At 42.5% G+C, this 27,611-nt stretch overlaps 1 protein-coding gene across 4 annotated transcripts in view; it reads left to right on the forward strand.

The window, feature by feature from the left end:
• Positions 1-19,185, forward strand: part of NUGGC (nuclear GTPase, germinal center associated) — a 60,086-nt gene extending 40,901 nt beyond the window's left edge. For 2 of the 4 annotated variants that reach the window (XM_027599404.2, XM_027599405.2), the window contains 8 exons: positions 678-811; positions 4,831-4,995; positions 8,508-8,665; positions 10,399-10,537; positions 11,600-11,708; positions 12,385-12,521; positions 14,539-14,629; positions 18,316-19,185. In XM_027599404.2, coding sequence (XP_027455205.1) covers positions 678-811; positions 4,831-4,995; positions 8,508-8,665; positions 10,399-10,537; positions 11,600-11,708; positions 12,385-12,521; positions 14,539-14,629; positions 18,316-18,455 — 1,073 coding nt within the window. In that variant the 3' untranslated portion in view covers positions 18,456-19,185. The remainder of the gene's footprint in view (positions 1-677; positions 812-4,830; positions 4,996-8,507; positions 8,666-10,398; positions 10,538-11,599; positions 11,709-12,384; positions 12,522-14,538; positions 14,630-18,315) is intronic. The other 2 variants (XM_027599406.2, XM_027599407.2) reach the window with 2 other exon arrangements.
• The last annotated feature ends 8,426 nt before the right edge of the window (positions 19,186-27,611 follow it).

Raw genomic sequence — 27,611 nt, forward strand, 5'->3', positions numbered from 1 at the left:
CAGGCTCTGAGTTTGACTTTGATCTGAGCTTAAAATGGCTTAAGACGGGCATGCATTTTACCCGACGTGTCTGCGTGGGAGAGGAGGCGAAGGGCCAGAAGGTGTAAAGTGTTCCTGGAAATGGGAGAACTTCTTGAACAAGGATATAAAAGAAATAATCAGCATGGCATACGCAAGGAATGATATAGAAGAATTTCCGCTTACGGGAATGATGGGGAGAAGAGTAGGGTGACACCTGTTATCTTCTGACCACAAAAGGTTAGGACTAAGAGGAATTTCTAATCCAAAATCCCATTCAGCAGAGATTCTCACGGAAAAGTCTAGGGGGATGGAAGAGCTGAGACTCTGGGATTGTGAGCACCTTTTGTTCAACTCTGTAAGTAGCAGTCCCAAGGGAAGCACCAATGTTTCTAACCAGCCTGCACTTTTCTACTTAGTTGGACTTGTACCACTAAATAAAATTAATATTCATCATTCTAACTTACCCAGCCATTACTGTTGATCCTAGACGTGGAAAAAAACATCCCCCAGAAAAGTTGGTGTAGTGGGCAGTCAGCTCACATAGGACCTCAGCTGTAGCTAATTCAAACTGCCATTCCGATCTGTTCATTTTTGTGAATTCTCTTTGCTGTGAACTCTGGCCTTTTAAAATTGTTTGTGCTGCCTGTGAATTCCAGAAATCCCCAGGTTAAGAGGCTCTATCAGGAAAAGGCTCCTGGACAAGAAGAGGATGATGGTGACCAAGTATGTGACTGAAGCCTTTGGTTTATTGCTCCTCACAGACAGTTTCAACTGCACAGAAAACCTGCCGGTACGGGAGATACTTACATGTGTGCTCTGCCTCCCAGCCTGGGCAGAACATTCCCTTTTACCAAGTTTGGAAAATAACTTACAATATTTTTTCTTTTCATATCAAAGGAAGATAGTAAGCTCAAAAAATCTAAAGAAGACAGAGATAATTTGAGGGTTACGATGGTGACATTTGAGTAAAAAAGAAAGAAATAATATTTTGCCTGACAGATGGGTTGAGAGGAAAATGTAGAAACGATCAGCAGCTACTTTCACTTCTCCTGGGACCTTGAATAAGATGGAATGTGTTTAAGCGATAACAGAAGTGATTTGTTTCACCCTCGTAGAATACCGACAATTCTTGGTTATCCTACAGAGGCATGGTTAGGCATACAGTCCAAAAAATTTCATCTGTCTATGGATTTCCTTCATGCCCTGGTGCTGTCAGAATCTCAAACTCAGAGCAGCCTAGTACAATAATGTGAGAGAGGAAGGGAGCTAGCAGGGACATTCAGCAAAGAGTTTAGATATATATCTTCATGATCTCGAATGCTGGCCTTCTGAATGACCAGTTCCAAATTACTCTTGTCATAGGAATGGACAAATTTATCTCTTTGATGGATGATTTATTTATTTATTTATTTTTAAAGATTTTATTTGTTCATTTGAGACACAGAGATACAGAGAGAAAGAGAGAAAGTATGAGCAAGAGGAGAAGCAGAGGGAGAGGGAGAAACAGGCTCCCTGCTGCTGAGCCAGGAGCCTGATGTGGGGCTTGATCCCAGGACCCTGGGATCATGACCTGAGCTGAAGGCAGACCATGTGAGCCACCCAGGCACCCCAGGATGATTTATGTTTTTACTCTAAAATAAGATGGATTGGCTGCTAAATTAGATGCAGGGGAGAGTTTTGGGGGAAAAAAATCTGTTATTTCAATCAATCACCAACTATACTGCTTCTCTGTGAGGCATTTGCATTTGAATTGCATTTGAATATACCATTGGGCAATCATATATTAAAACAGCCTGCAGCAACCTGCCTAGGAAACCAACCTCTTATCTACAACAAACAGCTCAGGAGGACAGCCTGCTGTAAGTTAGATTCATAGGGAGTCAGACTGACATCTCTAGTAACAATCCAAGAAGCTAAGCAATGATGTCTGTAACAATCAGACCCAAATGGGCTAGTAATGCACCCTAATGAATCACATAGGATCCTCCCTTCTAATTAGCCCACCCACAGCTCCCCTGTGCCGGTGGCCTCTAGTCGGGGTGTGCCTGGAGCCTTCCCACTCCTCTGCCTGCCTTTGAATCTCTGCCAAACACAAGTGATGGTGGCTGACTCTCTTGCTCCAGCAAGCTCTGGCAAAAGAGCCTTCGCATGTTCTCATTTGGCTGGTGTTTATTTCCACACTTGCTATCAACCATCAGATTTGCCCCACCAGATTGTCCAACTTTTTGTTATGCCGAACAAGGAAGGGGCAAAGAAAGTGAACCAGTAGGGCTCCCTGAGGCTTCAAGGGGCTGGTTCTGAGATTGTGAGAAGGTACCCCTGGGCTGGCCCTATGGCATGGCCAGGGGAGGCAGATAATGGAGACCTGACTTCAATGTGAAAAGTAAGTAATGCCAACTGTTGACGGTCTTTGCAGTTTTGGTCAAATGTCTGCATTTAAAAAATTCTATATAAAAGTGACATACAGACCAAGGTTCCCTGTCTTTTTTTACCATATTTTTTATGCCTTGTTTTGGCCTAGTTCTGTGAGGGGAAAAACAAAAACAACAGCAACAAGCTGGAATCTTGAGATTTTCTAACTTAACTTTGTCCTCTGAAATACCGGGGAAGCATTTGACCTTCTAACTTCCCGAAAATGTTCTTCAGGGTGAAAATTGCCTCTCTGCCCAGCAAAAGATTGCTTTTGGAAGTGCTAATGGAAAACAAATCAGATGTGGTGCTGTGTGTGGTTGGTTTGTTTTACAAACACAAGGACAAGGCATTTTGCAATCAAACTGAGAAGTGCCTGCCCGGTGATCTTCTCGGCTAAGGGGGAGGGGCAGCCCATGGAGGGACTCTTTGCCATCCTCAGGGCCAGCCTGTAGGTGACAGAAAACACAGAGGAGGGGGCTGGTCAGCACTTCTGGGGTATCCAGCACTTTTCCTCAAAATCCTTTGGCCTCAGATATTGGTCTCAGTCTTAATTCATTGATGGGAAGTTGGAAGGCAAGAGTTTTGTCAGTTCATTCGCATTCTGAAGAAATGTGGTGATTGATCATTTTTTAAGATTATGACTCAAACCAAAAAAAAAAAAAAAGAGAGTCTGGGTAGTTATTGATTCTAAATGAACAGGGATCTAGTCATTCTTTTTATGAATCAGTAGGAAGCTGATTATGACATCTCAATGTCAAATGAGCCCTGCGTTTATTCGCAGTAGATGTAAGCCTTTCCCTTTCTTACTGTTCTTTTATTCCCAGACCTGCCCTTTCTTATCATTCTTCCGTTTATTTAACAACGATTTATTGAGTATGAGACTTTGTGAGAATCTTGCCCGTAAAGTTTCTGTCGGTGACATCTTTCTTATTTCCTTTTGATCACCGGTAACACCACAAACTCAGAAGAATCCAGAGGGCACTCTGAAAGAAAAGTATGACTTTTTTTCTTACCAGTGAAAAACTGTGAGAATCTGTGGAATATTCTCCATAAACTCTAAAACTTATGTATTCTAAGTCTCAAGAAGTATGGGGGTTTGAGTCTGTTTTCAGGAAGATTCAGCTTCATTCACTTCAATGCAGTAAAGATCTAAGTTGTTTGTGTAAGGTCACACATCAATTTGAAAGTGATTTCCATCATCAAATTTGGAATAGAATTTAAAACCCCACATTATCTAGTAGTTTCTCTGTGGCCTTCATTCACTCCAAAATGTTTATCAACTGCACACTCTGTGCCATGCCTTGGAATAAACAAACATGAATAACACAGTCTGCAGATCCTTCAGCAAGTTCCTAGTCCAGGGAAGGAGATATGGAATGAGACAGACGTAGCACAGCAGGAGGAGGGCTGTAATGCAGGGATGTACAAGATTCAGTGGAAGCACAGGAAAGAGAGCCCCAATTCCACCCAGTGGGGTCAGGGGAAGCATCACATGGGGAGTGGCTTTTGAGCTTTGTCTGGAAGGATGGGAAGCATGTGCAAAGACATGGGGTACAAAAGGGATGACACATTTGGAGAATGGTAGCAAGTTCAGGAGCAGCTACCCTGGGATGGGATGACATTTTTGGCAAAGAGCTGGTGGTGCTGGAGAAGTTGGCTGAGTCCTTGCTATGCGGAGCCTTTAAGCGCTGAGCTAAGTAGTGTGGCTTCCATCTGCTGTAGACATTGTGATTCTCAAGATTCTCACACAGGGAATAACACTACAGAGTTCCCAGTTTGAAATCTAGAGGTCAAGGCTGTCTCTCCCTTGTATTAATTGAGTAGATCTTTTCCTCTTCGACTAGACTGTATTCTCCTTTGAAGAAAGGACCTTGTCTTTATTATTGTGTCCTGTAGCTTTGTTCTTCAAAGTGTGGTCCAGGGCCCAGAAGATCAGCATCACCTGGGGGCTTGCTAGAATTGTAGAATCTCAGGTCCTCGGATTTGAACAAACTCTCCCGGTGATTTGTACACATGTTAAAGTTTGAGAAACACAATTCTCAAAAACTGCGTTGTGCACAAAGCCTATTAAATGTTTGTGGCACCAGATGTCATTGAAAAAATATGTTTTAACAGCATTTGGATTTTTATTTGACTAGTTATTCCCTCAAATAGCCCAATGGATTAGACACCTAAAGTAAGTTGCAGGAGGCATATATATATTGTGCTCTCCAACCCACAAAGCTTAAGGAGGTCTGTCCACTGAGGGATGCTTCACTGGGACAAAAGAAGTCAACTGAGGGTGATTAGCTCAAGCCAAATCTTGTGTTGGTGGACAAGCATAAAGGAAGCAAAATTTGAAGAGAGAGTGCCCTTAGGGAGGGGTGGCCTCATGCTTCTTATGGCCCTTGTCCCTAGAACGAATACTTGCACATGAGTGGACTGCGGAGATTTGTGGAAGAGAAGATACAGCTGCTAGAGAAGGCCATTGACCAGTGCTTTGCCCACATAGAGCAACCTCTGCAAGAAGGAGTCCAAAATGCCAGGACTTCCTACCGACGGATCCTTGGGGCATGCCTGGTGGTGAGTGACCCTCTCCAGGGAGGACCTGTGATATTCGGTGACATCTGCCTTATCTCCATGCTCTTTTTGCACTATTCCATGGCTTTTGAAGGAAATAAAGAGCTAAACGAGAGTAGGAGAGAGTGAAAATTATATACAGGAAAGCCCATACAGGGAACTGATTGTGCATCACGAGGACCTAGGAGAGAACTGAGGGTCTTGTTTTGAGTGCCAGCTCTACCCATCATGCACTGCGTAGCCCCGGGGGAGACCTTCAACCCATTTAAGCTTGTGGGTTTTTTTCCTCTGTAAAATGGGATGTTAATACTCACCCTACTTATCTTAGGGTTGATAGAAATGCCAATTAGATTACATAAACCTCTCAAGGGGCCTGCAAATTGTTGTTTTATCTCTTAATTACTTATATGAGGTAGCTGAAGGATAAAGATGTAAGTGCCAGGCTGTATTTATCTAAGGCTAAATGGTGAAAAAGGAGGCTTCTCATATCAGTTTGCTAGGGCTGCTATAACATAAAATACCAATGACCGGGTGGTTTAAAGTGCAGATATTTATTCTCACAGTTGTGAAGGTTAGAAGCCCAAGATCAAGGCAGTGCAAGGTTGGTTTCTCCTGGGGCTTCTCTTTCTGGCTTGCACATGGCCACCTTCTAGCTGTATCCTCCCACAGTCTTTTTTCTGTGTGTGCATCCCTGGCGTCTCTCTCTCTTCTTATAAGGACACCAGTCCAATGGGCTTAGGACCTACCCTTATGCCCTCGTTTAACCCTAATTACCTCCCTAAAGGCCCTATCTCCAAATATAGTCACACCGGGGCTCAGAGCTTCAACATGTCAAGTCAGAGGGATACAGGTCACTCCATGACACCTGTTAGGAGTAAGGAGTGATGAACAACACTGCTCATGGGACAAGGATGATACAGAAGTCTCTAGAGCTGGGAGTAGTGCATAGACTGCATGTTGTTGGCATTGTTGTAATAAGAGTTGGAAAGTTAGAATGTTAGCAGTGAGAAGGTGGTGTGTAATGGAACTCTACATTTCCATGGGCTAAAAGAGTATAGAAGTGGGAATGATTCTGGGGTCACTGGAGAGGACTGTTAGAATTTTGACACAGGAGAATGAGAGGTGGAGTGCCTTTCACATGGCTAGGGGGTGGCTGAGTGTCCATGAATATAGTATGTGCACATGCATTCACTCATGCATTCAGCAAACGTGGATAAAATGCTTACTCTGGTGCCAGATACTGTAAATTACCTGATTCAGTCCTTATAGCAATTCTGGGTGGTAACCACTCTTACTATTATTTTAATTTTACAGCCTTACAGTGGCTGAACAACTTTCCGTGGCCACATATGGGATCCACATCTACCACAGGCCTGTCTTCAGAGCCTGGATGCCCAACCCCTATGCTTGCCTATTGCACCTCCCCAACTGTAGTCTGCAAACTATTGCAGCTACTTGTAATTGCCAACCAGTCATGTAGTTTAAAATTTGTCAATCCCCATAAAGTAGTGAAGCTTGGTCCACAAACAGCCAGCATTACCTTGCCAGGTCCGTAGTGAGCCTCCTTGGGAGCAGATCCTCCAGCCCCATTCAGGTGACTGACCCCAGCCAATGCCTGATGGAGACTCACGGCGGAGCCCTGAGCCAGCACTGGCCAGCTGTGGGGAAAGGTCAACCCGGACATGAAGTCTTTCGACACCCTCCCCACACACACAAACATAACTTGGCCACATAAAAATGGGCTTTGGGCCTGGAACAAGAGATAAAGGAGCCCTCAGCCTGTGTTGGGCTTATCGCCTTGCTTGGGAATATTGTTCTCTGCTATATGCTCAGTGAGGACTTCTTTGTTCTGCTTAGTATAGGCGTCCAAGGCCCTTAGGCAAGCTCCCAGTTTTCTTTATTTCGGATTCCGGGTCCTTGTACTGCACACAATGTGGGATGTGTGCAGGAGCGTCACCCGCAGTAGCTGTGGTGTGGGTCTGCTGGCCGTAGGGGACCCATGCATTGCAAAAGCTGGATCTTGTGCACATTTTTTCTCCTCTTGCTGCCAGTATACACTGTACCACCTGAGCCTAGTGTGCAGATTGTCTGTTCTCGGTGACCTTGAATCATGCACTTGTCTCTTCTCTGCCTTTTAACCTTAGACGCATAGCCTGGCTATCTTGTGAACCGCGAAACAGCAGCCACGCCATATCTGAATTTCTGACCCACAACGCTAGTGAGCGGTACTCAATAAATGTTTTTTGTTGTTTTAAGCCATTAGGTTTGGGGTAATTCATTTCATAGCAATAGATAAGTAAGTCGCTCCGGGGGAGAACGGCTTCTGTATGATGCTAAAAGACCCCAGATCACCAAAAGTGAGTAAGTGCATTCTGCGAAGGTGAAGACACAAAATGGAGACCATTCCTTTGGTCTCCATGAAAGGAAGGAGCAGTTCGGCCATCTCCAGGCCTTCACAAATTTTCCCGTGAACTCTCCAGTCTCATCAGTTCTGTAATGGCATTTTTCTCGGTGACTACAAACATATCTGAGGTGTCTTTTATAGGCCACTTTCCTCTATGATCAGAAATTTGGGCAAACACTTATATGCTGACATCATATCATTACATAACATAGTAAAATAATCTAAAGTGTGTAATAATAAGAGAGTGGTGACATGAATTAGGTTATATCCAGATGATATTATATTTTGTGGATATTGAAATAATTTTTGAAAGTATTTGCAATGAATTGAGGAAATGCCCATGTTATAATATGAAGTGAAAGGGACAGAATATTAAAACATATGTGGTATGATGCCAATCATATCTTGCAACACAGCCTTGCACTTGAAATAGAGTTCCTTAAAGCATATATCATTGATCACAAGAACCTCTACTGAAATTTTGGTCAGTGCCTATATATTTTTATTCTCTTTACTAAGGATTGCCATCCAGGTAAGATTTATCAGTGTCTCTGTGGCTCTCGCTTCATTGAATTTTTTTGCCTCTGATTTGTCAATTCATTTCTCTGGGAAAAAAAGTATTATGAAGATGTACAAATCAAATTACATTTCATTAGACATGTAACAAAAAATATTAAAAAACAACTTGGGTCTTGCTTGGAAAATCTGAAACCTACACCCCAGTAGGGTCGTAGCACATTTACATTTAAAAATTGCTCCTTTAACAAATACGCCAGATGGTGAGAACATCAGGATGGATATGACACCGTGCCTGCTTCCAACAAGCTGCTGTTCGGGCAGAGAAGCGCAATGAGTAAACAGACAATTATAAGCTGTATGAGGAGATCATGATCAAAAGCACAGGGTTCTCTGGAGCTTGAGGCATGACCACTGTGCCCTCTGTCTAGCTTAAGCATGTGTTAAAAGATCATGTCGTCCCTCCTCTTTCCTGTGATCCTTGGTCATAGGCTTTGGCCAAAGACAATCTGATTCTGATCCCATGACATTCTAGTTAACGTGTACTAACTAGAGTAATGTACTAACTCTACTATCTTATTGTTTAATTACCTAGAGGAGTAGAGGAAACCAGGGCTTTCACCAGACTCTGAAAGCTGTTTGCCTGAAAAATGGCATCTATGCCTCCAGGACCCTCGCAAGAATAGATCTGAACGAAGCCATCACTCAGCCCATCTATGACCAGATCGATCCCGTTTTTGGAGGCATTTTTAGGTAAAGCATTCTTTCTCTTGCTCCTTCGTGAACAAACAACTGAAGAGCATTGGGCCTGAGTCTCATCTCTAGAAGAATTTGTACTTTGGATCTGGAAGTGTAAAGAGTAGCTTGCAACTTGAGGAGGAAAGCTTAGTCTCTGGCAAAACACAAAAGCCTTCTTGGTTTGGTTTGCTTAATTTCTCACGGTGACCTGGAGTGCAGATGGAGATGTTGCTTTTAGACTAATATTGTGATTTCTAGTATTTTTCAAATATCTCATACATGCAGCAAGGGATACATTTTCTTGTGGATCAGAGCCCTGGGCAGGTTATTTTGATTGGAGAGTGTGGAGTTAAGCAAACACATGGCCTTTATAAATTTTCCTGAATGAAAAAGGCAAAGAGGCTGACCCATGACTTTGTGTTTGTTTTTGATATACGGCGTGCTCACTCACTCACTAGCTGTGTGAGCTTCACGGTGCCTCCTTCCTTCCTTGACCTTCAGTCCTTTTCTCCATCAACAGAAGCAGACTCTCCTCATCCCCCAGTGCAGGAGCCTACCCCCAGCCCCCCTCTTTCGCCTCTGGCATTTCGCCACCTGCTGCTACTTGAACCTTCTACCTTTGCTAGATTCTTACTCGGTGTTCCCCTGCCCTGCCCCCATCTTTCTTTAAACTCCTTTGGGATCATGCCATTCCATGTACTCTACCCCTGTTTACAAGTCTATAGCATAAACTCCAAATTCCTTAGAATGGCATTCAAGGGGCATCTGGGTGGCTCAGTTGGTTAAGCGTACGGACTCTTGATTTTAGCTCAGGTTGTGATCTCAGGGTCGTGGGATCGAGCCCCACATTGGGCTCCATGCTCGGCAGGGAGTCTGCTTGGGATTCTCTCTCTTTCTGCCCCTCCACCAGCTCTCTCTCTCTCTCTCTCAAATCAACAAATAAAATCTTAAGAAAAAAGAATGCAATTCAAGACATTCCACCTGCCTCCAAGTGGCCTTCCCACTCTCTCCCCAACCTGTTTCTCAGTGCCAGCCTCTGGCTCCAGCCAGCCTGGAGGGTAGCAGGGAGCAACTGAGATGTGCCAGGAGCGGTGCTAAGCACTGTGCATGCATGATCTCATCAGATCCTCTCAATAACCCTCCGAAGTGGCTTCTGTCTATAAGGGGACAAGATGAGATTCAGAGGACTGGATGCAGCTTTTCCAGTGTCACTCAGCTCACAGGTAGAGAGCCAAGATCTAAACCTATGCCCTCTCCTCTATAACCTGCTGCTTCTTACTGTTGGGAGGTTCTGAAATTTCGCTAACTATATTGTCCCCATGGGGAATAACTCCTCCTCCTTTTTGCTTCCCCAAAACGTCCCCATCTTTTAAGATGTAGTTCAAGTCTCACCCTTTCAAGTGGCAACCCCCTGGCGGTGGGGAGACTGACTTTTGAGGTTGAACAGATCAGTGTCCAAAGCCTGGCTCTGCCACTTACTAGCTGTGTGGCTGTGCACCCATCAGCAACCCTCTCTGAACCTCCGTTTTCTTGTCTGTAGAATGGGCATCACTACACTGGTTTCAAAGGCTTTGATGTCCAGGACCTGGCACAGCACAGTGCCTGGCCCATGATAGGAATTAGATTAACTGTTGGTTCTCCTCCCCCTGGCTTAAAAGCGAATAAAAGGGGGACCAGCTAGTTCCTTCTTCATTTTAGCCCCACAGCAGCCACTGTTGTCTCAACATTTTACTTTGTTTCTTCCGTAGGACTGGAAAGCCCACTGACTCCACTTTGCTGCCTCACATAGAAGCTTTTAAGAACTCTCTGCAGGAGAAAATGATGGAAATTGGAGTAAGAAATGGCTGGAAATATGATAGCTACAAAAAAAGTTTCCTGATCCAGGAGGTGAGATAGTTGTAAAGGGGAGAGAGGGCAGGGAGGTTGGGCTGTGGCTTTCTTCCCAGCAGGAGTTTGGAGGTGTTATGGGTCTCACCACCCCCTTGTGCCCCTGCAGTGTCCAGGTCTGGGCATGTCTCACAGCAGGTGCTCCGGGACACAAAGCACAGTGCGATGGCGGTGGGGGGGGGGGTTGGAGCGGCCCTGAGACTGCCGTGGGGGTATGGGGGGCGGGACCCCAGGCTGGCTCTGTGCCACGGGAGGCAGGAAGTGCTGAGGTTGGAAGGAGACTCGGTGCCTAGGAAGAATCTTCAAAGAATCCTGAGATGTACAAACGTCTGAATGTGCTTGTAACACTTTCACTACCCTATCATTTTTGCCAATACTATGAAGTATTATCCAAAGCAGTGAAGCTTAAAGATGTGTCATTTTTTGCAGATCATTTTCAATTTTTGAGTAGTCAAGATTCTTGTCTGTGAGCCATTTTCCTGTAGGCTGTCTTAGTCTGTTCAGGCTGCTGTAACAAAATACTGTAAACGAGGCAGGTTATAGACAACAGAAATACATTACTCGTAGGTGGCTGGAGGTGCAAGGTCAAGGTACAGGCAGATTTGGTGTCTGGTGAGGGTCCCCTTCCCAGTTCATAGATGACTGTCTTTTCACTGTCAAATCATATGGTGGAAGGGGCAAAGGAATTTGCTAGAATCTCTTCTGTAAAGAGAGCCTGGGGGCTCCCTTCTCATGACCTAATAACATCCCCACCTCCTAATGCCATCACCTTGGGGATTAGGATTCTAATATCTGAATTTTGGGGGACACGGGCATTCATCCCATGGCACAGGCCCAGCCCGAATTACATGGCAACACTAGAGAACAGTCCCTCTGCCTCTCCCCTTCGGACAAAGTTCCTGCCTATGAGGAGCTCACAGCCTAGTTGAGGAAATGGCCTGTGGACAGCCAAGCATAATACAAGGCAGAGGGAAATGGTGACCACACACGGGAACAGCAGGTGTTCCCTGCTTCTATCAAAGGAATTGGCACAAATGGCCTTTTGTTAACGTGGATTTGCAGATAAGCGCCATCCTCGGAGGCCTAGAGGATTACATCCTCAGAAAGAAGAGGAGGATCTATGAGTCTCTCACCACCTCTGTCCAGAATGACCTGAAGCCCTGTTATGAAGGTGGGGGCTCTGGAGGGCAACCTGTCCACTCCTTCTGGGGTCTTTCTGGTCAGCTTTTCCTTCGGCATCCTTTTCTTCTGCTTTCCCCTCAGAGTATTTGTCCCCCTGTATCCTAAGTCCCTCTCAGACTCTTACTCCACAAATTGAAAACCAAGTAATTGCAAGGGTGTGGGGAGAAGTGATCCGTGAGTCATTTTTTTATCTGTGTGTTTCAGTGCTTTCTGTCCACCCTTTCCTTATCTATTCGTCTTGCTTCTCCTCTTCTTGCTGCATCTCAGCTAATTAAACTATAAAATCCCTTATCCAATTCTCATTCTTATTCCCTTTAATTATTTGTAAACCCCCTTTCCAGCTCCTTCTCGTTTTGGCGGTCCCATTGTTTTTTTCTGGTGGGGGGCGTTGGAATTTTGTAAACTTCTGCTTAATTCACTCATTAGATTTTCTGAATAATAGTTATCTAAATATTGAGAGTGTTGATTTTTTTCTATCATGTGATTATTAAACAATTTCCACTGTGTGGAAAATGGTGCTACATATATGAATACGTGTGTGTGTGTGTGGATGTATACCTATGTTTGTGTATATATATTTTTTGTTTGCTTGCTTTTCTTTCTGATGCTAAAGATTTCTAAGCAAGTCTTTGCTGTGGTGTGACCGCGGCTATCATTTTTGCCAGAGGCAGCTCAGATCGCTGGCAAAAAAGCGTGTGAGAGAATGAAAGATGTCATCAGAAGAGGGGTGGACCGGCAGGTGGCCGAGCGCATGTTTGAAAGGGCTCAAGAAAGGATGCAGCACCAATTTCAGCAACTGAAGGTATACTACATCCATAGTCTGGGCCCCTTGGGGGAGCCAAAGAAGCAGGTACAGAAGATGGGAGAAGTAGTAGTCCTTGGGGCCCATGTAGAGCCGATGCCTTCTGCAGAGGGGGCCCAGCCCATGCCCATGGCCAGGAGAGAAGGCCAACTGTCACTGGCCATTGTCCCTTCATGGCCCCCGCATGCTAGTGTTGGGGTCTCTGTGGGGCTGTGACATCAGGAATGCAGCCCCTCCGCCTCTCTCTCACGTCTTTCCTCTTTACTGGGTCATCAGTAGAACCACTGTAATAGTCAGATGGGGGTCCTAAGCTCTTGACGTACATTAGCTCGTTTAACTCCCCCAGCAAGCCTGTGAGGTAGGGACTATTGTTCTCATTTTACAGATAAGAAAACTGAGGCAAAGAGAGAGATGTAGCAACAGGCCCCAGAGCTACAAAGTTGCAGCGCTAGGATTTGGGACTAGATAACCTGGATCCAGGGTCTCCGACAATAGCATAATCTCTAGACAGAATTTTCTTTTTTTAATGAGGGAAATGTCTAGTCTACATAAAATAACAATCAATAAATAAATGCCAGTAAACTATTATAGGTCAGTCAGTTATGACACCTAGGAGAGATTTAGGTTTGACTCTCTTTATCTCAGAAAACAGTTCCTAACAATTTCCTTGAACCTAAAGCATCTATCAAGGACCCTTGGGCCATCTTGTCTCAGTTATAAGTCTCTTTGCACACCACCACCCTCCCAAGTAATAAAAATTCTTTGTTTTAGTCCAAGCCACTGTTGGCCCCTCCTGGCCACGTGTGTTCCCAAATTCTTCTGCCTTGGTTGGGACCTAGTTGACCCTCTCCTAAGCAGCTAAGGAACCTGGCTAGTTTTTTCCATTCACCTCTGAACCAACCTACTTCCTGAAATGTTTCCAACCTGCTTCTGCTCAGCCCTGTGCCTCCATCCCTGCCCCACTGCAATTTTGGAAAATACCTTTCTCCACAATATGAAGCATATAATTTCTCTTGGAATAGGCTAAGAGGCATCTCGTTTGCCAGTAGCAGTTTACTCTCTGTCATTTAACATATTGTCATAGTCTACAAATACTTGCAGATAATTGGCCAAACCCTACAGCACCCAGTCCCCATTGGGTACATAGAAATTGGCCCTTAAGGAGCCCCCCAAAAACAACTCCACTAAAAAAAAGTGATTTTGTACATTGACCATGTACAAATGGTAAATGACAGAAATGTAGGAAGTTGAAACTGGGCGAGGCCACATAGCGTCCCCATTCCCTGATCTTATGGACAAGGGGGCTGATGGCATGCGTTACTAGCTCAAGGCTCACAGCTAAAGCCCAAGGATCCATAGCTTAGGGTTCTTGCCTTGGTATGTTGAAGAAAAAAAGCTAGAGTCAGTAGATCCAGGCTTAAAACGAGGCCATGTCAGGCTAGAGGGAAGAGTCAGGTATTTTTCAAAGGTAGTCAAGATATGGTTAGAAGAGGGAAAAGGGTTTTCATTGGTTGCGGGACTGAAATCAGAAAGAAGGCATATCTCAGGCAGCTGAGACGGAGAATCAGGAATGTCAAGTATGGTGTGCTGCATAAAGCAGGTACTCAATAAACATCTATCTAGTGACTAAATGAACAATACGATGGTGGTTAGTGACCAGCACTTTTCCTCTTTTTCCATCTCTGCAATTGTTGTTCTCTCCCCCCACCCCCACCTCCATGAAGCCTCCTTAGCTCCCGATTCAGTTGGTTAGCACCAGAGCTCCAAGCCCACATGAGTCTTGACAGGCAGGAGGGGGGGATGCTGAGACGAGTGGGATGCCCCAGAAATGTTGCCCTGCTGACGCCCGAGCCATTCGCTGTACTCTAAGGTGGCCCACTCTTGGAATTGACTTTGATTTTGGCAACGCCAGTCTGTACACTGTCTGGTTGGGGGATTAGGTGGGGTTCCTTTCATAAGCTAACCTTTTCCCTTGGGCTGTGCCATCCTAACAGAATGACCATGCTTTATTGTACAGAATGGAATCACGGAGAAGGTGAAGGGCAGTATTGCCACCATGCTGACCCTTGCTTCATCCCAGGGGGATGGTCTCTACAAGGAACTTGCAGGTAAATACATGAAACTTTTGCATAAGCTGTGACCTTGCAGACACCCCTAGCTGTGGTTGCCCTTTCCTGGATTGAAAGAAATCAAGTTAGGAAGAATTTCCGGGGCATGGAATGGAGAGGATCATGACTGCCCCACCCTTGTGGAGCACTCACCGGAGACCACGCATTATACTCGGGCTTTGTGTGCAGCATCTCATAGCATTCTCATGTTAGCCCTCAGGGGGAGATGGTAATGTTCCATTTTGCAGGTGCAGAAACAGAGACTCAGATTCAAGAATGTGCCCAAGGATCCATAGCTGGAAAGTGGCAAATTCAAATCGATGACTCCGTTCTGCAGTCTCTATAAACCCATTCTTTGAAGTAGATACCTTCTCATGAAAAGCCTCGTTTTCTGGTGGTGGTGGAGAAGGGTTTCTCTTTGACTACCAGGAGGCTGGGGATGCATTACCAGCTGCCCATGCCTTGTTGCATGTAATCATCTCTCTTCCATGCTGTGTGCTCCCCCAGACCTCCTGGTGTCAATCGGAGAGTGTAAACGAATGCAAAAAGCAATTGGGAAATTTCTAGCTAAACTAAAAACGCACATATCCTTTGGCCCAGCAATCCTCCTTCTGGGAATTTAGCCCATGGTACCCTCATACATGTGCAGAATGGCACATGGATGAAGTTATTCAGGGCAGCATTGCTTATGTCAAACATTGGAACAACTCCAATCTCCATCAGTAGAGTCCTGGTTAAGTTAACTTAGGTACACAACTAGTGGAGGACCGTTCAATGGTTAGAAAGAATAAAGAGGCTTTTTTCGTACAGAGTAGCGGTATGAAACCATCTCCAAAATATACCATAAAGTGAAAAAAGGCAGAGTGAAAACCTGTGTGTAATATGTTGCCATCTGTGAGGGAAGAAAAGGAAACACATATGTATATGCATAAAAATCTCCTGAGATACACAAGAAACTGGCCACACTGGTTGTCTGTAAGGAGAGGAACCTGGAGCCTGAAGGACAGGGAGGGTGGGAAGCTTATTTTGTACTCTGTATGTTTTGTGCCTTTTGTTTTTATTTTTTTAATGATTTATTTATTTATTTTAGAAAGAGAGAGAGCGTGCATGCGTGAGCATGAGTGTGGGGGGGAGGGGAAGGAGCAGAGGGAGAGGGAGAGAATCTCAAGCAGATTCCTCACTGAGTGTAGAACTCGATGCGGGGCTCAATTCCACAACCCTGAAATCACGACCCTGAGCCAAAATCAAGAGTCAGTCACTTAACTGAGTCACCCAGGCACCCCTGTTTTGTGCCTTTTAAATTTTAAACTGCGGGCACAGTTGCCTGCTGGAAAAAAATAGATCTGATGTCATTACTGTATGTCACCGAATATGTCACAGTGAAAGTGGTCAGAGCTATTTCCAGAGTAAAAGCCACATTGCTCCTTCTAAGCATCTGTCCTACACTTGTCTCTTGCTCTGGAACTTATTATTTCCCATCTCTGGTTGGTGAGAGGGACCTCTAACCTGTTCCTAATGATCTCTCAGGAAGGTGCTATAACTCCCTCACCCTATACTTTATTGAACTATCTCTTGACCTTCCGAATAAGTCTTCATAGGAGACTGTTACAAGATTAGAGTCATCCAGTTATGTCTTCTTTAAAGAACTCCTGGGGCGCCTGGGTGGCTTAGTTGGTTAAGTATCTGCCTTCGGCTCAGGTCATGATCCCAGGGTCCTGGGATTGAGTCCCGCATTGGGCTCCCTGCTCAGCAGGGAGTCTGCTTCTCCCCCTTCCTCTGCCCCTTCCCCGCTCTCTTACTCTCTCTCAAATACATAAATAAATAAATACAATCTTAAAAAAAATAAAGAACTCCTACTCACCAAAGGTTCTCCAACTGTCCAAGTCTCCCACACAGAAAATGTTCCCCTGAATTTGATGTAAATTGCTCCTGCCACAATTTGAGATCATTTCCCTTTCTTTCCATTGATAGCAGATATATACTATGTAGGGAGTACTGTGCCAGAGGCCAAAGAGGTCTATAATAGTCCCTGCTCTGAGTCTTACCTGCTTGGTAAAACAAGATGTGTTAGCATGTAAATTAAATTAGTAGATAGTATGCATTCACTGCATAAGTGATTATAATTACCTCCTAGGTACTGAGCAGTATTCTAGGTGTTGAGGATACAGCAGTGGACCAATAAAGACAAAAATCTCTGCCTTCATGGAGCTTACAGCCCAGTGGGCAGAAGGCAGGCACTAAGCAGAACAATAAATAAAATATGTGATAAATGCAAATGGAGAAGAATAAAGCAGAGAAAGGGGAGAGGGAGGGCTGGGAGTGGGAGACATGGTGATTGGGGAAGGTCTCACTGGGATTGGAACATTTAAAAAAAAACCTGACAGAAGGAACACACTTGACCACCAGATTATTCAGAAGACAGTGGTTATTCATGGCCAGGATGTTGGGGAAGTTTCATGTAATCTGGGTCCAGGAGTAGAGCCTGAAATGATAGGTTGGATTTATGAAGCAGTGAGGAGAAGGGAGACTTTCCAGACTCAGAAGCAAGACAAATAGACTCAAGGTTCTGATTCCCTTCTTGGTCATGAGTCCCATCGCTGACCAGGCTCAGGGTGGGTGAGTCTAGGTAATGATATGGAACATGTAGAGCCAAGGTGGATTGGAAAGGCATTCAGGAGAAATGCCAGAACCAACTTCAGGGTCAGTCTGAAGTGTCCCTTCAAAGAGGACGGTATTAATCAGAGTTCTCTAGAGAAACAGAACCAATAGGGTATGAATATGTGTGGATGGATAGATAGATGCTAGATAGATAGATAGATAGATTTATTTTAAGAAATTGGCTCATATGAATGTGAAGGTTTGCTGAGTCCAAAATCTGATGGGGGTTGCCAACAGGCTGGAGACACAGGAAAGACTTGAGTTCAAGTCCAAAGCAGTTTGCTGTAGAAGGAGGAAGAGCTAATGTTGCTGATGACGTCCAAAGGTGGTCTGCTGGAGAATTCCCTCTTGCTTGGGGGAGACCTACTTTTGATCTGGCCAGGCCTTTACCTAATTAGATGGGGCCCGCCCACATTGTGGAGGACAGTCTGCTTTACTCAAGGTCTGCTGATTTAAATGTAAATCTCATCCAAAAATATGCTCACAGAAACTTCCAGAATAATGTTTGGCAAAATATCTGGGCACCATAGCCCAGACAAGTTGACACCTAAAATTCACCATCATAAGGATATAATTTGATTGCCGTTCATGAGGTGAAAACCCAAGAGGCCAAAACAGAGCAAATTTACCTAGAATGAGAACTGCTAGGAGCAGAGGGTCAGGGGAAGGAGAGAGAAGCCTGGAGAGGACTTAGGGAGGTTTATTGTGTGGTGGGCTTTGGATCTCCTTTCATTGAGCTCTTGTGAAGACTTAGCAATGACCCAGTGATCTCCTGAATCTTTTTATGTGTAGGTTTGTGTTTCTTTTGAGGGTGACCCCTATGCTGAGATAAGCCTTAAGGTAAGAGCAAGAGTGCCCAGTTTGATCAGGTTTTTTTGTAAAATAAATTGATCGGACTATCTGATCTCTAAGTTCCATTCCAGATATCACATTCTGGGAGAAGTGATGAGGTCCTCAGGAGAATTGTTTTCTGGGGACATTTCTGAAAATGACACTAACTCCTGATGCATACTTTTGCTCTTCTGTAGATGTCAAAAGTGAATACAAGGAGATGGAAAAGCTACACAGAAGCCTGAGGGAGGTTGCTGAGAATGCGGTACTGCGGAGGGGCATGCAAGATTTCCTTCTGAGAATGTCCCCAAGCAAAACTGCTCCCCCCAAAGCATAAATTTAATTCTTAGGGCTTAGCACCAAGTAGATGAAAAACAAGCCTGATGCCAAAGAACCAGAATCACTTCTGTTTTTAAAAATCTGATAAAGAACATCTTCTAACTGTTTGGGTTTGATATACAATATAAAATTCAAAATATTGTTACTTCTGGCATCAGCTATCATTTCATTTTTATCTGATAGGCAAAAAGAGTCATCTTCAGTCCCTAATGGAGTTCTAAAGTTTTAGGTATAAGAAACTCATGCTTCAGCAAAGAAAAATAAACACTGAAAAATAAATATTATGGAAAAAAAACCATTGCAAAATAAAACTTTAGGGACCCAATTCTATTTCCCATTTTAATACTGATGAGACTTTTGGGTAAGGAGGTAACATTGTGCCATGGAAGCAACATGGGTTTAAAGCCAGATGGACGAGAGACCCGGCTTTCCCACTTCCCGGGAGTGTTATTTAAGATCAGTACTTCTCAAACATTTTGATCTCAGGACCCTACACTCTGAAAATTTATCGAGAACTCTAAAGAGCTTTTGTTGCTGTGGGTTGATATTTATGTATTCAAAATTAAAACTGACAAAAACTGGAAGCAATTATTTACTAATTCATTTAAAATAAACTTATTGTATATTAATATAAAAACATTTTTATGAAAAAAACTATTTTCAAAAAATTTAGCAAGAAAAGTGACATTATTTACACTTTTGCAAATCTATCTTCTGGCTTAATAAAAGACAGCTGGATTCTCTTACCTGTTTCTGCATTCTGTCACAATATGTTTTTGGTTGATGTATATGAAGAAAATACAGATTCACACAGATATAGAGTTGGAATGTGGAAGAGTATTAATAGCCTTTTCAAATAATTTCTGGATATTCTTCTTTGATAATATGATCTTGACAAAAGATAGTTTCTTAAAGGCTAGTTGCAGTATAGAATCTGAAATCACGTTGGTGAACTTCTTCGTATTCTGTTACATTAAAATACATTTCTATCTCACAATTTGAATGTATCTTTACCAATGCATGATTGTGTGGCATCAGTCATTTTGAAAATATTTGTTCGCTGAATTAAGCAGATCTTCTGGTATTTCATTATATAGTATCCTAAAAAGTCACACTTGTTAATATCTCTACCAACTTAACCAGGAAAGTCTTGAAGTATTCTTCAAGAAGCTGTCAAGTTCATGGAGGCAGATACAAGTTTTATAAAATCCTACATTTTTTCCTAAAAGTTTATCTTATGATTGGCAACAAATATTGTCAGTTACTTTCTTTGAAGTGGTAGGTTCATTTTGATTAACCATAGTTTGTCTGTCAGTTATTAATTCAAGTATAAATAATGTTCTATGGGGGGAAAGTCAAATTCAGCTGACAACTCAATCATACAAGTGTTTTCCCTTGAAGTAGTAGAAGTGCCTTAAGTGTACTGCCCTTTTTGTCACACGAAATGACAAAATAGCATCTTCTTAAGGATCGATAATTAATGGAACTAATAACTTCTGTTTCATTAGGGACATTCTTAAGTGAAACTTGCTTTTTTTAAGACTGAAAGTACACAGTGAAAAAAAACAGTAGTTACTAGTATAGTTTGGTGCCACAGCCTTGGTTCATGCGAAGGTGCAAGTGGTTTTGCCCACCTTTGTTTTTAAATCTTTAGTGCAAGTGTCAACATGGTAAAAAAAAAAAAAAAAAGCAAACAACATCTTAATATTATCATAAAAATAGTCTGACCTAGGAGACCCCCAGAAGTGTTCCAAGGGCCACACTTTGAGAACTACTGGGCAAATTATTTAAACTGTTTGAGCTTCGGGTTATTTACCTGTAAAATGGCAATAATAGTAATACCTACCTTGACACTGTTAGAGTTGTCAGGAACTTTGAAATCATGCTTAAAAAGTATTGACACATGGTACTTAATGGCACTTGATAAATGGTTATTTTGGGGCAGAATAGGGGTGGCATGTTTTAACGGTTGTTTGTCGGGAGACTTGAGTTTTGATCCCACCTCTGCCCAGTACTAATATGACCTTTGACAGTTCCTTAACATTTCTAAGGTTTCATTTCCTCATGTACCAAAAGAAGGAAGTGAACTGGATGATTAAAAAAGTCTTTTGCTGCGTTGAAATTCTAGGATTTAAAATCTTTCCATTTTTATTTTAATGTTTTTTGTCTAAGTAAGTAAGATAAAAAAGTATTCATCCATGTAGATGGGTCTCAGTGGGTCTCGGGTCCTTTTCATTTTAAACTTCTAAACACACACATTGCAGTTTGTGTAGTTTCACTTTTTATTTTTCAAGTGAGGGATGTGGAGGACTTCTATTTCCAGCCATGATGGAGTAACAGGGACCAGATTTACCCTCTGATGTTAAGCTACTAAAAAACCAACCAAAATTTGTGAAACAACAGTTTTCAGGTATAGGAAAATAGTGTAGGACAATGATCCCTGAAAGAAGGGAGACAAACAAGGTAAGCCCTACAATTGCCCCATCCTGCTGCCTAGATAGAGTTTCCAGGCCACTGTACAAGGAGAGGGAATCCAAACAGAGCCTGACAGTCTCCTTGAGTTGAAGAGACAGAGTTCAGAGTTTGGGGAATCCAAGATGCTTAGAATTCATAGGGTGGATTACTGTGGAGAAGAGAGCTATACAGACAGAAATCTCCAGAGATATGAAGCAGAATTCTCTTGAATTTTTAGCTGAGTACTGATTAGTACATGAAACTACCAAGAAAGAACCACTGAAAAGGAGCAGGCAGAAAAATCCCCAAATCCCACATTAAGCTAGGAGTAGCTAGAGTGGAAAAACCTTCTTACACATGGGGCATCAAGTAGAGTCCTCAGAAGAATATTGCCTTAGTAGTGGGTCCAAGATAGTCCTAGACCACCCACCTAACAGAGATTAAAAACAAGCCTCAGAAGGATCAAAGTCTTTACAATTAACTGAATCCAAAAACAAAACACAAAAACATTTAAAGGAATAAAAAAAATCCAGCACCCAACAATGGAAAATTCACAATATATAATATCAAAACAAAAATTACCAGGCATGCAAAGAAACAGGGAAATATGACCCATAACGAAGAGAAAAATCAATAGAAGGGACGCAGAAATGACACAGATGATAGAATTAATAGACAAGGATATTAAAATGGCTATTATAAATTTACTCTAAACACTAAACAGGATAGGATAAAGCATTAACATAAGGAGAGAAATGGAAAAAATTTAAAAAGACCCAAAGAGAACTTCTAGAGATTCAAGATTTAATGTTCAGATGGGATTAACAATAGAATAGATACTACAAAAGAAAATATTAGTTTAAAAAAGGTAAATTGATACCTTTGAGGTAATCAATATATTAGTTAATTAACTTGATGGGAGAAAATTCTTTCACAATGTATACATATATGAAATCATATCAAAACATCATATTGTAAAATGTTGTAACATGAACATAGGGGAAGGGGAAAAAAGAGAGAGAGACAGAAAGGGGGAGGCAAACCATAAGAGACTCTTAATGATAGAGAACAAACGGAGGGTTGATGGAGGGAGGTGAGTGAGAATTAAAATATTGTTTAAGACAAAAATAACAATGAGGTTTATAACATGAGGTTTATATCACATAGAATTAAAATATATGACAATAACACAAAGGCCAGAGGAAATGGAAGTATATTGTTGTAAGGTTTTTATACAATACTTAAAGTGATATAATATTACCTGGAGGTAGAGTGTGATAAGTTAAAGATGTATATTATAAACCATAGAGCAACCACTAGAAACAAATAGAGATATATCTAATAAACCATGTAAAAAGATAAATGGAATATTAAAAATACTCAAAATCCTAGGGGCGCCTGGGTGGCTCAGTTGGTTAAGCGACTGCCTTCGGCTCAGGTCATGATCCTGTAGTCCTGGGATCGAGTCCCACATCGGGCTCCCTGCACAGCAGGCAGTCTGCTTCTCCCTCTGACCCTCTCCCCTCTCATGCTCTCTCTCTGTCTCATTCTCTCTCTCAAATAAATAAATAAAATCTTTAAAAAAAATACTCAAAATCCTCAATATTCAGGAAAAGAGGAAAAAAAAACAAATAACAGAAGGTAAAATAGAAAAAAAAAAATAACCAGATAGTAGATTTAAAACCATATAAATAAGCACATTAAGTGTAGATGGTCTAAAACACTAATTAAAAGGCAGAGATTATCAAATTCAATTTTATTTATTATTATTATTTTTTAAAGATTTTATTTATTTGTCAGAGAGAGAGAGAGAGAGAGCACAAGCAGGAGGGGCAGCAGAAGGAGAGGGAGACGTGGGGCTCCATCCCAGGACCCTGGGATCATGACCTGAGCCGAAGGCAGATGCTTAACCGACTGAGACACACAGGCGTCCCCAGACTCAATTTTAAAAAACAAGATCCAATGATACATTGTCTACAAGAAACTCACTTTAAATGTAAAGACACATATATGTTAAAAGTAAAAGGATGAAAAATACATAAATGCAAATCTTAACCTAAAGAGTAGCTATATTAATATCAGGCAAAGTAAATTTCAGAGCATGGAGCATTTCAGGGATAAAGAGAGTCATCGTGTAGTGATAAAGTGGTTAAGTAATCAAGAGGATATAACAACTTTGTTATTTACCTAATAACAAAGTTTCAAAATACATAAAGCAAGAGCTGATAGAACTTAAAGGAAAAATAGCCAAATCCACAATTATGGTTGGAAATTTCAACACCTTCTATTGATAACTGATAAAACAAGTAGAGAAAAAATATAGAAGACTTGAACAACATATCAACCAACTTTATAAGTTGATATTTACAGAACACTCTACTCAACAGGATCAGAGTGCACTTTCATTTCTAGTGTACTTGGAACATTTACTAAGATAGACCAGATCCTGAGCCACAAGACAAATCTTAATAAATTTAAAAGTACTGGGGCGCCTGGGTGGATCAGTTGGTTAAAAACGACTGCCTTTGGCTCAGGTCATGATCCTGGAGTCCCGGGATCAAGTCCCGCATCGGGCTCCCTGCTCAGCAGGGAGTCTGCTTCTCCCTCTGACCCTCTTCCCTCTCGTGCTCTCTCTCTCTCTTTCATTCTCTTTCTCTCAAATAAATAAATAAACTCTTTAAAAATAAATAAATAAATAAATAAATAAATAAATTTAAAAGTACTGAAATCATACAGAGTTTATTCTCTGATCCCAGTGGAATTAAATTAGAAATCAATACAGAAAGAAATCTGAAAAATTACCAAATATTTGGAAAGTAAACAACATAATTCTACATAAACTTGACACCAAGTAAGGGCTGTTCATTAACATCTTGCTGGATTTATATCTCTCTCCTCTAAATCGTAGTTTTGCCCAGATGAAATTACCTTGTTATTATCAGGAACAGTGGCGTTAACTCCAGCCAAAGCTTAGAAAGTTAGTCAGAGCCGGCACTGACATGGGGCAATATGGTAACTGCCTGAAGAATGTAACCAGGATCTGTCCATCAGGAAGGCACCAACACTGGGGGAGCGGAAGAAATGGGGGAGAAGCTGGGGCAGAGTTTTGAGTCCTGGCAAGAGGCATCAGGCTGATACTGCTACGAATCCAGGAAAGAAGATCAGACTCGATGCCAAAAAGAAAGGAAAAACTTTAAACACCGAGGGTAGACTCAAGAGGAATAGAGGAGACTCAGAAACAAAAGCTGCTGTTTTGGGAGGTTGACATTAGGAGAAACGGTCTTTGATCGTGTTCCTTAGTCTAGCCCATGGGCTCCATCACAGGTTTGAAGTCACAGCAGATCCATCTTCCCAGGAAAGGGTTATGCAGGATGCTACCAGCAGAGATAGCAAGACTGTGGTTCAGGGCAGGCCTTAGTTCTAGAGGAGAGCAGTGAAGATGGTGTGTTGCTCAGAAGACTGTGAAGTGGGCAGAGAAGACAATAGTTCTTGAAAACACAACCTTAGATGCCTACATAGTATTCTAAATATAAATGCACTATCACTGATTTTACCATTATTCTATTATTAGACATTTAGATGGTGCTATTTGTTTCCATTATAAATAACAATGTAGAGAATATTTGTATATAGATATCTTTGTCCCTATCTCTGATTTTTTTCTTTAGAATAATTTTTTTAAAGATTTATTTATTTATTTGAGAGAGAGGGCATGGGTAAGGGGCAGGGCAGAGGGCGAGAGAGAAAGAGAGAGAGAGAGAATCTCCAGCAGATTCCCTGCTGGGTGTGGAGCCTGACGTGGGGCTCAATCTCACGACCCTAAGCTCATGACCTGAGCTGAAATCCTGAGTCAGACACTTAACCGATCGAATCACCCAGCTACTATTACTACCACTTTTCTGCAAGGTTGAAATTTTTTCAAAGCAAAAGGAAAAATGGCAAAAAGAAAGCAAGCAGTACAAGATGGTAATGTTAGTAATCTGATCCCATTCACCCACTACAGAAAAGAATAATATCCATTTTTTGGTTAAAAGACAAAAAACAGCATCACAGGAGTTCTCATTCTTGCTAGTAAGTAGATGGTGTTTCTGGAAAACAATTTGAGACTAAAATGCTCTTATGCTCAAATCCAGAATTGTGTGGCCTTGCACATTATCTGTGGGCAAGCACATTTCTCCAAAGCAAATATTATTATTATTATTATTATTAATTATTTGAACCCACCACTGCCTTGTCTCATAGGAGGAGAGCTTACTTTTGGATTGTTTCTTGGCGTGACTGCGCTAGGGCCCCTGTACACCATCCAGTTCTGGGCTGATGTCACTAAAGCCTGAGACACACTCTGTTATACCCATCTCAGCTGGGTCATGCCAACTTCAAGTAGCTTTTTTCCTATCCCCAGGTTTCTCCCTTGGGGGATGTATCCTGCCAGAATGACGTTACGATAGTCATAAGTGGTGATTGATTCATTAAAAATGTTAAATTATAGCTAGTAAACTCTGCTTAGAAAATAGGGAAATGCTCATTTTAGAATGCACAGCATCCAAATTGTAAAAAGAAAACATTTTCTGTGCCCAGTGACATCAAGAAATGTGTTGTGTGGGGAGTACTTCATGCCTGACGATGCTGGATAAATGAGGCGTTATCATTATCAAAATACAACAACATAGGCACTTTCATGTCAAGAAGACCGTTGAGAAGAGATTCCTCACTTTCTCTGAAAACGTGGTATCACATGCAATCGGTGTTATCAACTGAATGTTTGGTCTTTTGTTTCTTTTGCATTTCTCTCCCTCCCAATCGAATTACCCACCAAGGTATGAATTTGTGCTGGTTTATTTTCTTCTATCTAAGTACAGTGTCAAAACTCAGGATATCCTCCCTTCTCCTAACCTCACAGTTAATCTGATTGGGGACAAAGAGAAAATCGATAATGATCCACAAAATCTGGGTAAGACTGTATCCTAGATACCATCAATGAGAAAAAACACTTTAAATCTCTATTTTAAACCCTTGCTGCATAGCCTATATAAAAGTTCTTTCATTTATTTTTCACCCTGGAAGAAACATGAGGGTTCTTGCTGCTGGAAAGGGGACAAAGTTATATGACCACGATCTTTATCTTTTGGCATCACAGGGAGGAAAAGGCAAGTTTTGCCTCAGGCTAGAAGATAAGAGAAGGCTGTATGGCTGTGTATAGATGGTAGAAAGAAAGCTGAGGACTGCTGACTGGGAGACAAGTCCAAGGCAATTGCTTCTCTCTCTCTCCCAGAAATTAAAACCTGTAGTCGAAAAATGTTTTTAAAAACCTAGAACAGTTGAAACTCTGGAACTACCTGTGTCTTAGAAAGAGTTCGGGATGCAGTAAACTTTCTTACTCAAGCCCAGATTGGGTGGAACCACCATCAGGTAGCAGTGATTATTGAAAATCTATCCTCAGAGGTCAATTTTAGAGGAATTTCCAGCAGGTAATGGAGAGGGCAGGCCTTGCGCAGGTTTTCACAGAGATCAGAGCTGAGTTGAGGCAGAGGGGAAGGAGAGGACTTTCACTCTACCGCACAGACATGAACAGAAGGGGAAGGACCCCTGCACCCACACGCATACTGATGGCAACTGGCTGAGAGGGTTTTTCTTTTTCCCTTTCCGTTACCTACTTACCAACTTTATACCTAGTAAGCAAGCCTTTATTTTAAATTCTTTCTATTCTGATGACTGGTATGGGTTATGGCTCCAGAGAGACTGATTCAGAGGATAACTGGGCAGGGATGTACAGGGTAGAAGAGAGGGGTGCTGGCTATAGGACCCAGGCACCGTGGGTGGACAAAGGCACTCTGTTTGACCCATATGTGTGGGTGAGGGGTCCCACTCCCTCAGTGACAGGCATCTTCTTGGGGCTTGGAGTTTGTGTTCTTCCCCTGCTAGGAAAATCAGTGCTAAGTCTCTTGAGTCTCAAAGTCTGCCCCCACTTGAGGACATGGGAATGAGAAAGGGGGAAACTTTGAATCTCGGGTCAGGAAAGAAACCAGAGGTGACCCCATTGCCTTAGAATCACAACTGGTATCTACAAATAGGTGGTTAAGGAGGGGCCATGAATACAGGACTCGCCAACAGCTCCAGGTTTGCAAGAACTGACCTCCTATAATAGGGATGGGGAGCCTCTTTGACTTTGTAATATGACTGTTGATTAAAAAAAGAAAAGCCTGAGGCACTTTGGTGGCTCAGTCGGTAAAGTGTCTGCCTTGGGCTCAGGTTATGATCCAGGGGTCCTGGGATCGAGCCCTGCGACGGGCTCCCTGCTCAGTGCAGAGCCTGCTTCTCCCTCTCCCTCCACTCCTCTCCCTGCTCGTGCACACTCTCTCTGTGTCAAATAAATAAATAAAATCTTTAAAAATAAAAAATAAAGGGGCACCTGGGTGGCTCAGTTGGTTAAGCGACTGCCTTCGGCTCAGGTCATGATCCTGGGGTTCTGGAATCGAGCCCCGCATCGGGCTCCCTGCTCGGCGGGAAGCCTGCTTCTCCCTCTCCCACTCCCCCTGCTTGTGTTCCCTCTCTCGCTGTGTGTGTGTCTCTCTCTCTGTCAATTAAATAAATAAATAAAATCATAAAAAAATTAAAAAGAAAATAAAAATAAAAAAAGAAAAGCCTAAGGAGGGACATACAGAAATAAGATAGAATCACAAAATAGGATAATAATTTGGTC

This window comes from Zalophus californianus, chromosome 2 (genome assembly GCF_009762305.2).
Source record: "Zalophus californianus isolate mZalCal1 chromosome 2, mZalCal1.pri.v2, whole genome shotgun sequence".
In the NCBI taxonomy this organism is placed as follows: domain Eukaryota; kingdom Metazoa; phylum Chordata; class Mammalia; order Carnivora; family Otariidae; genus Zalophus; species Zalophus californianus.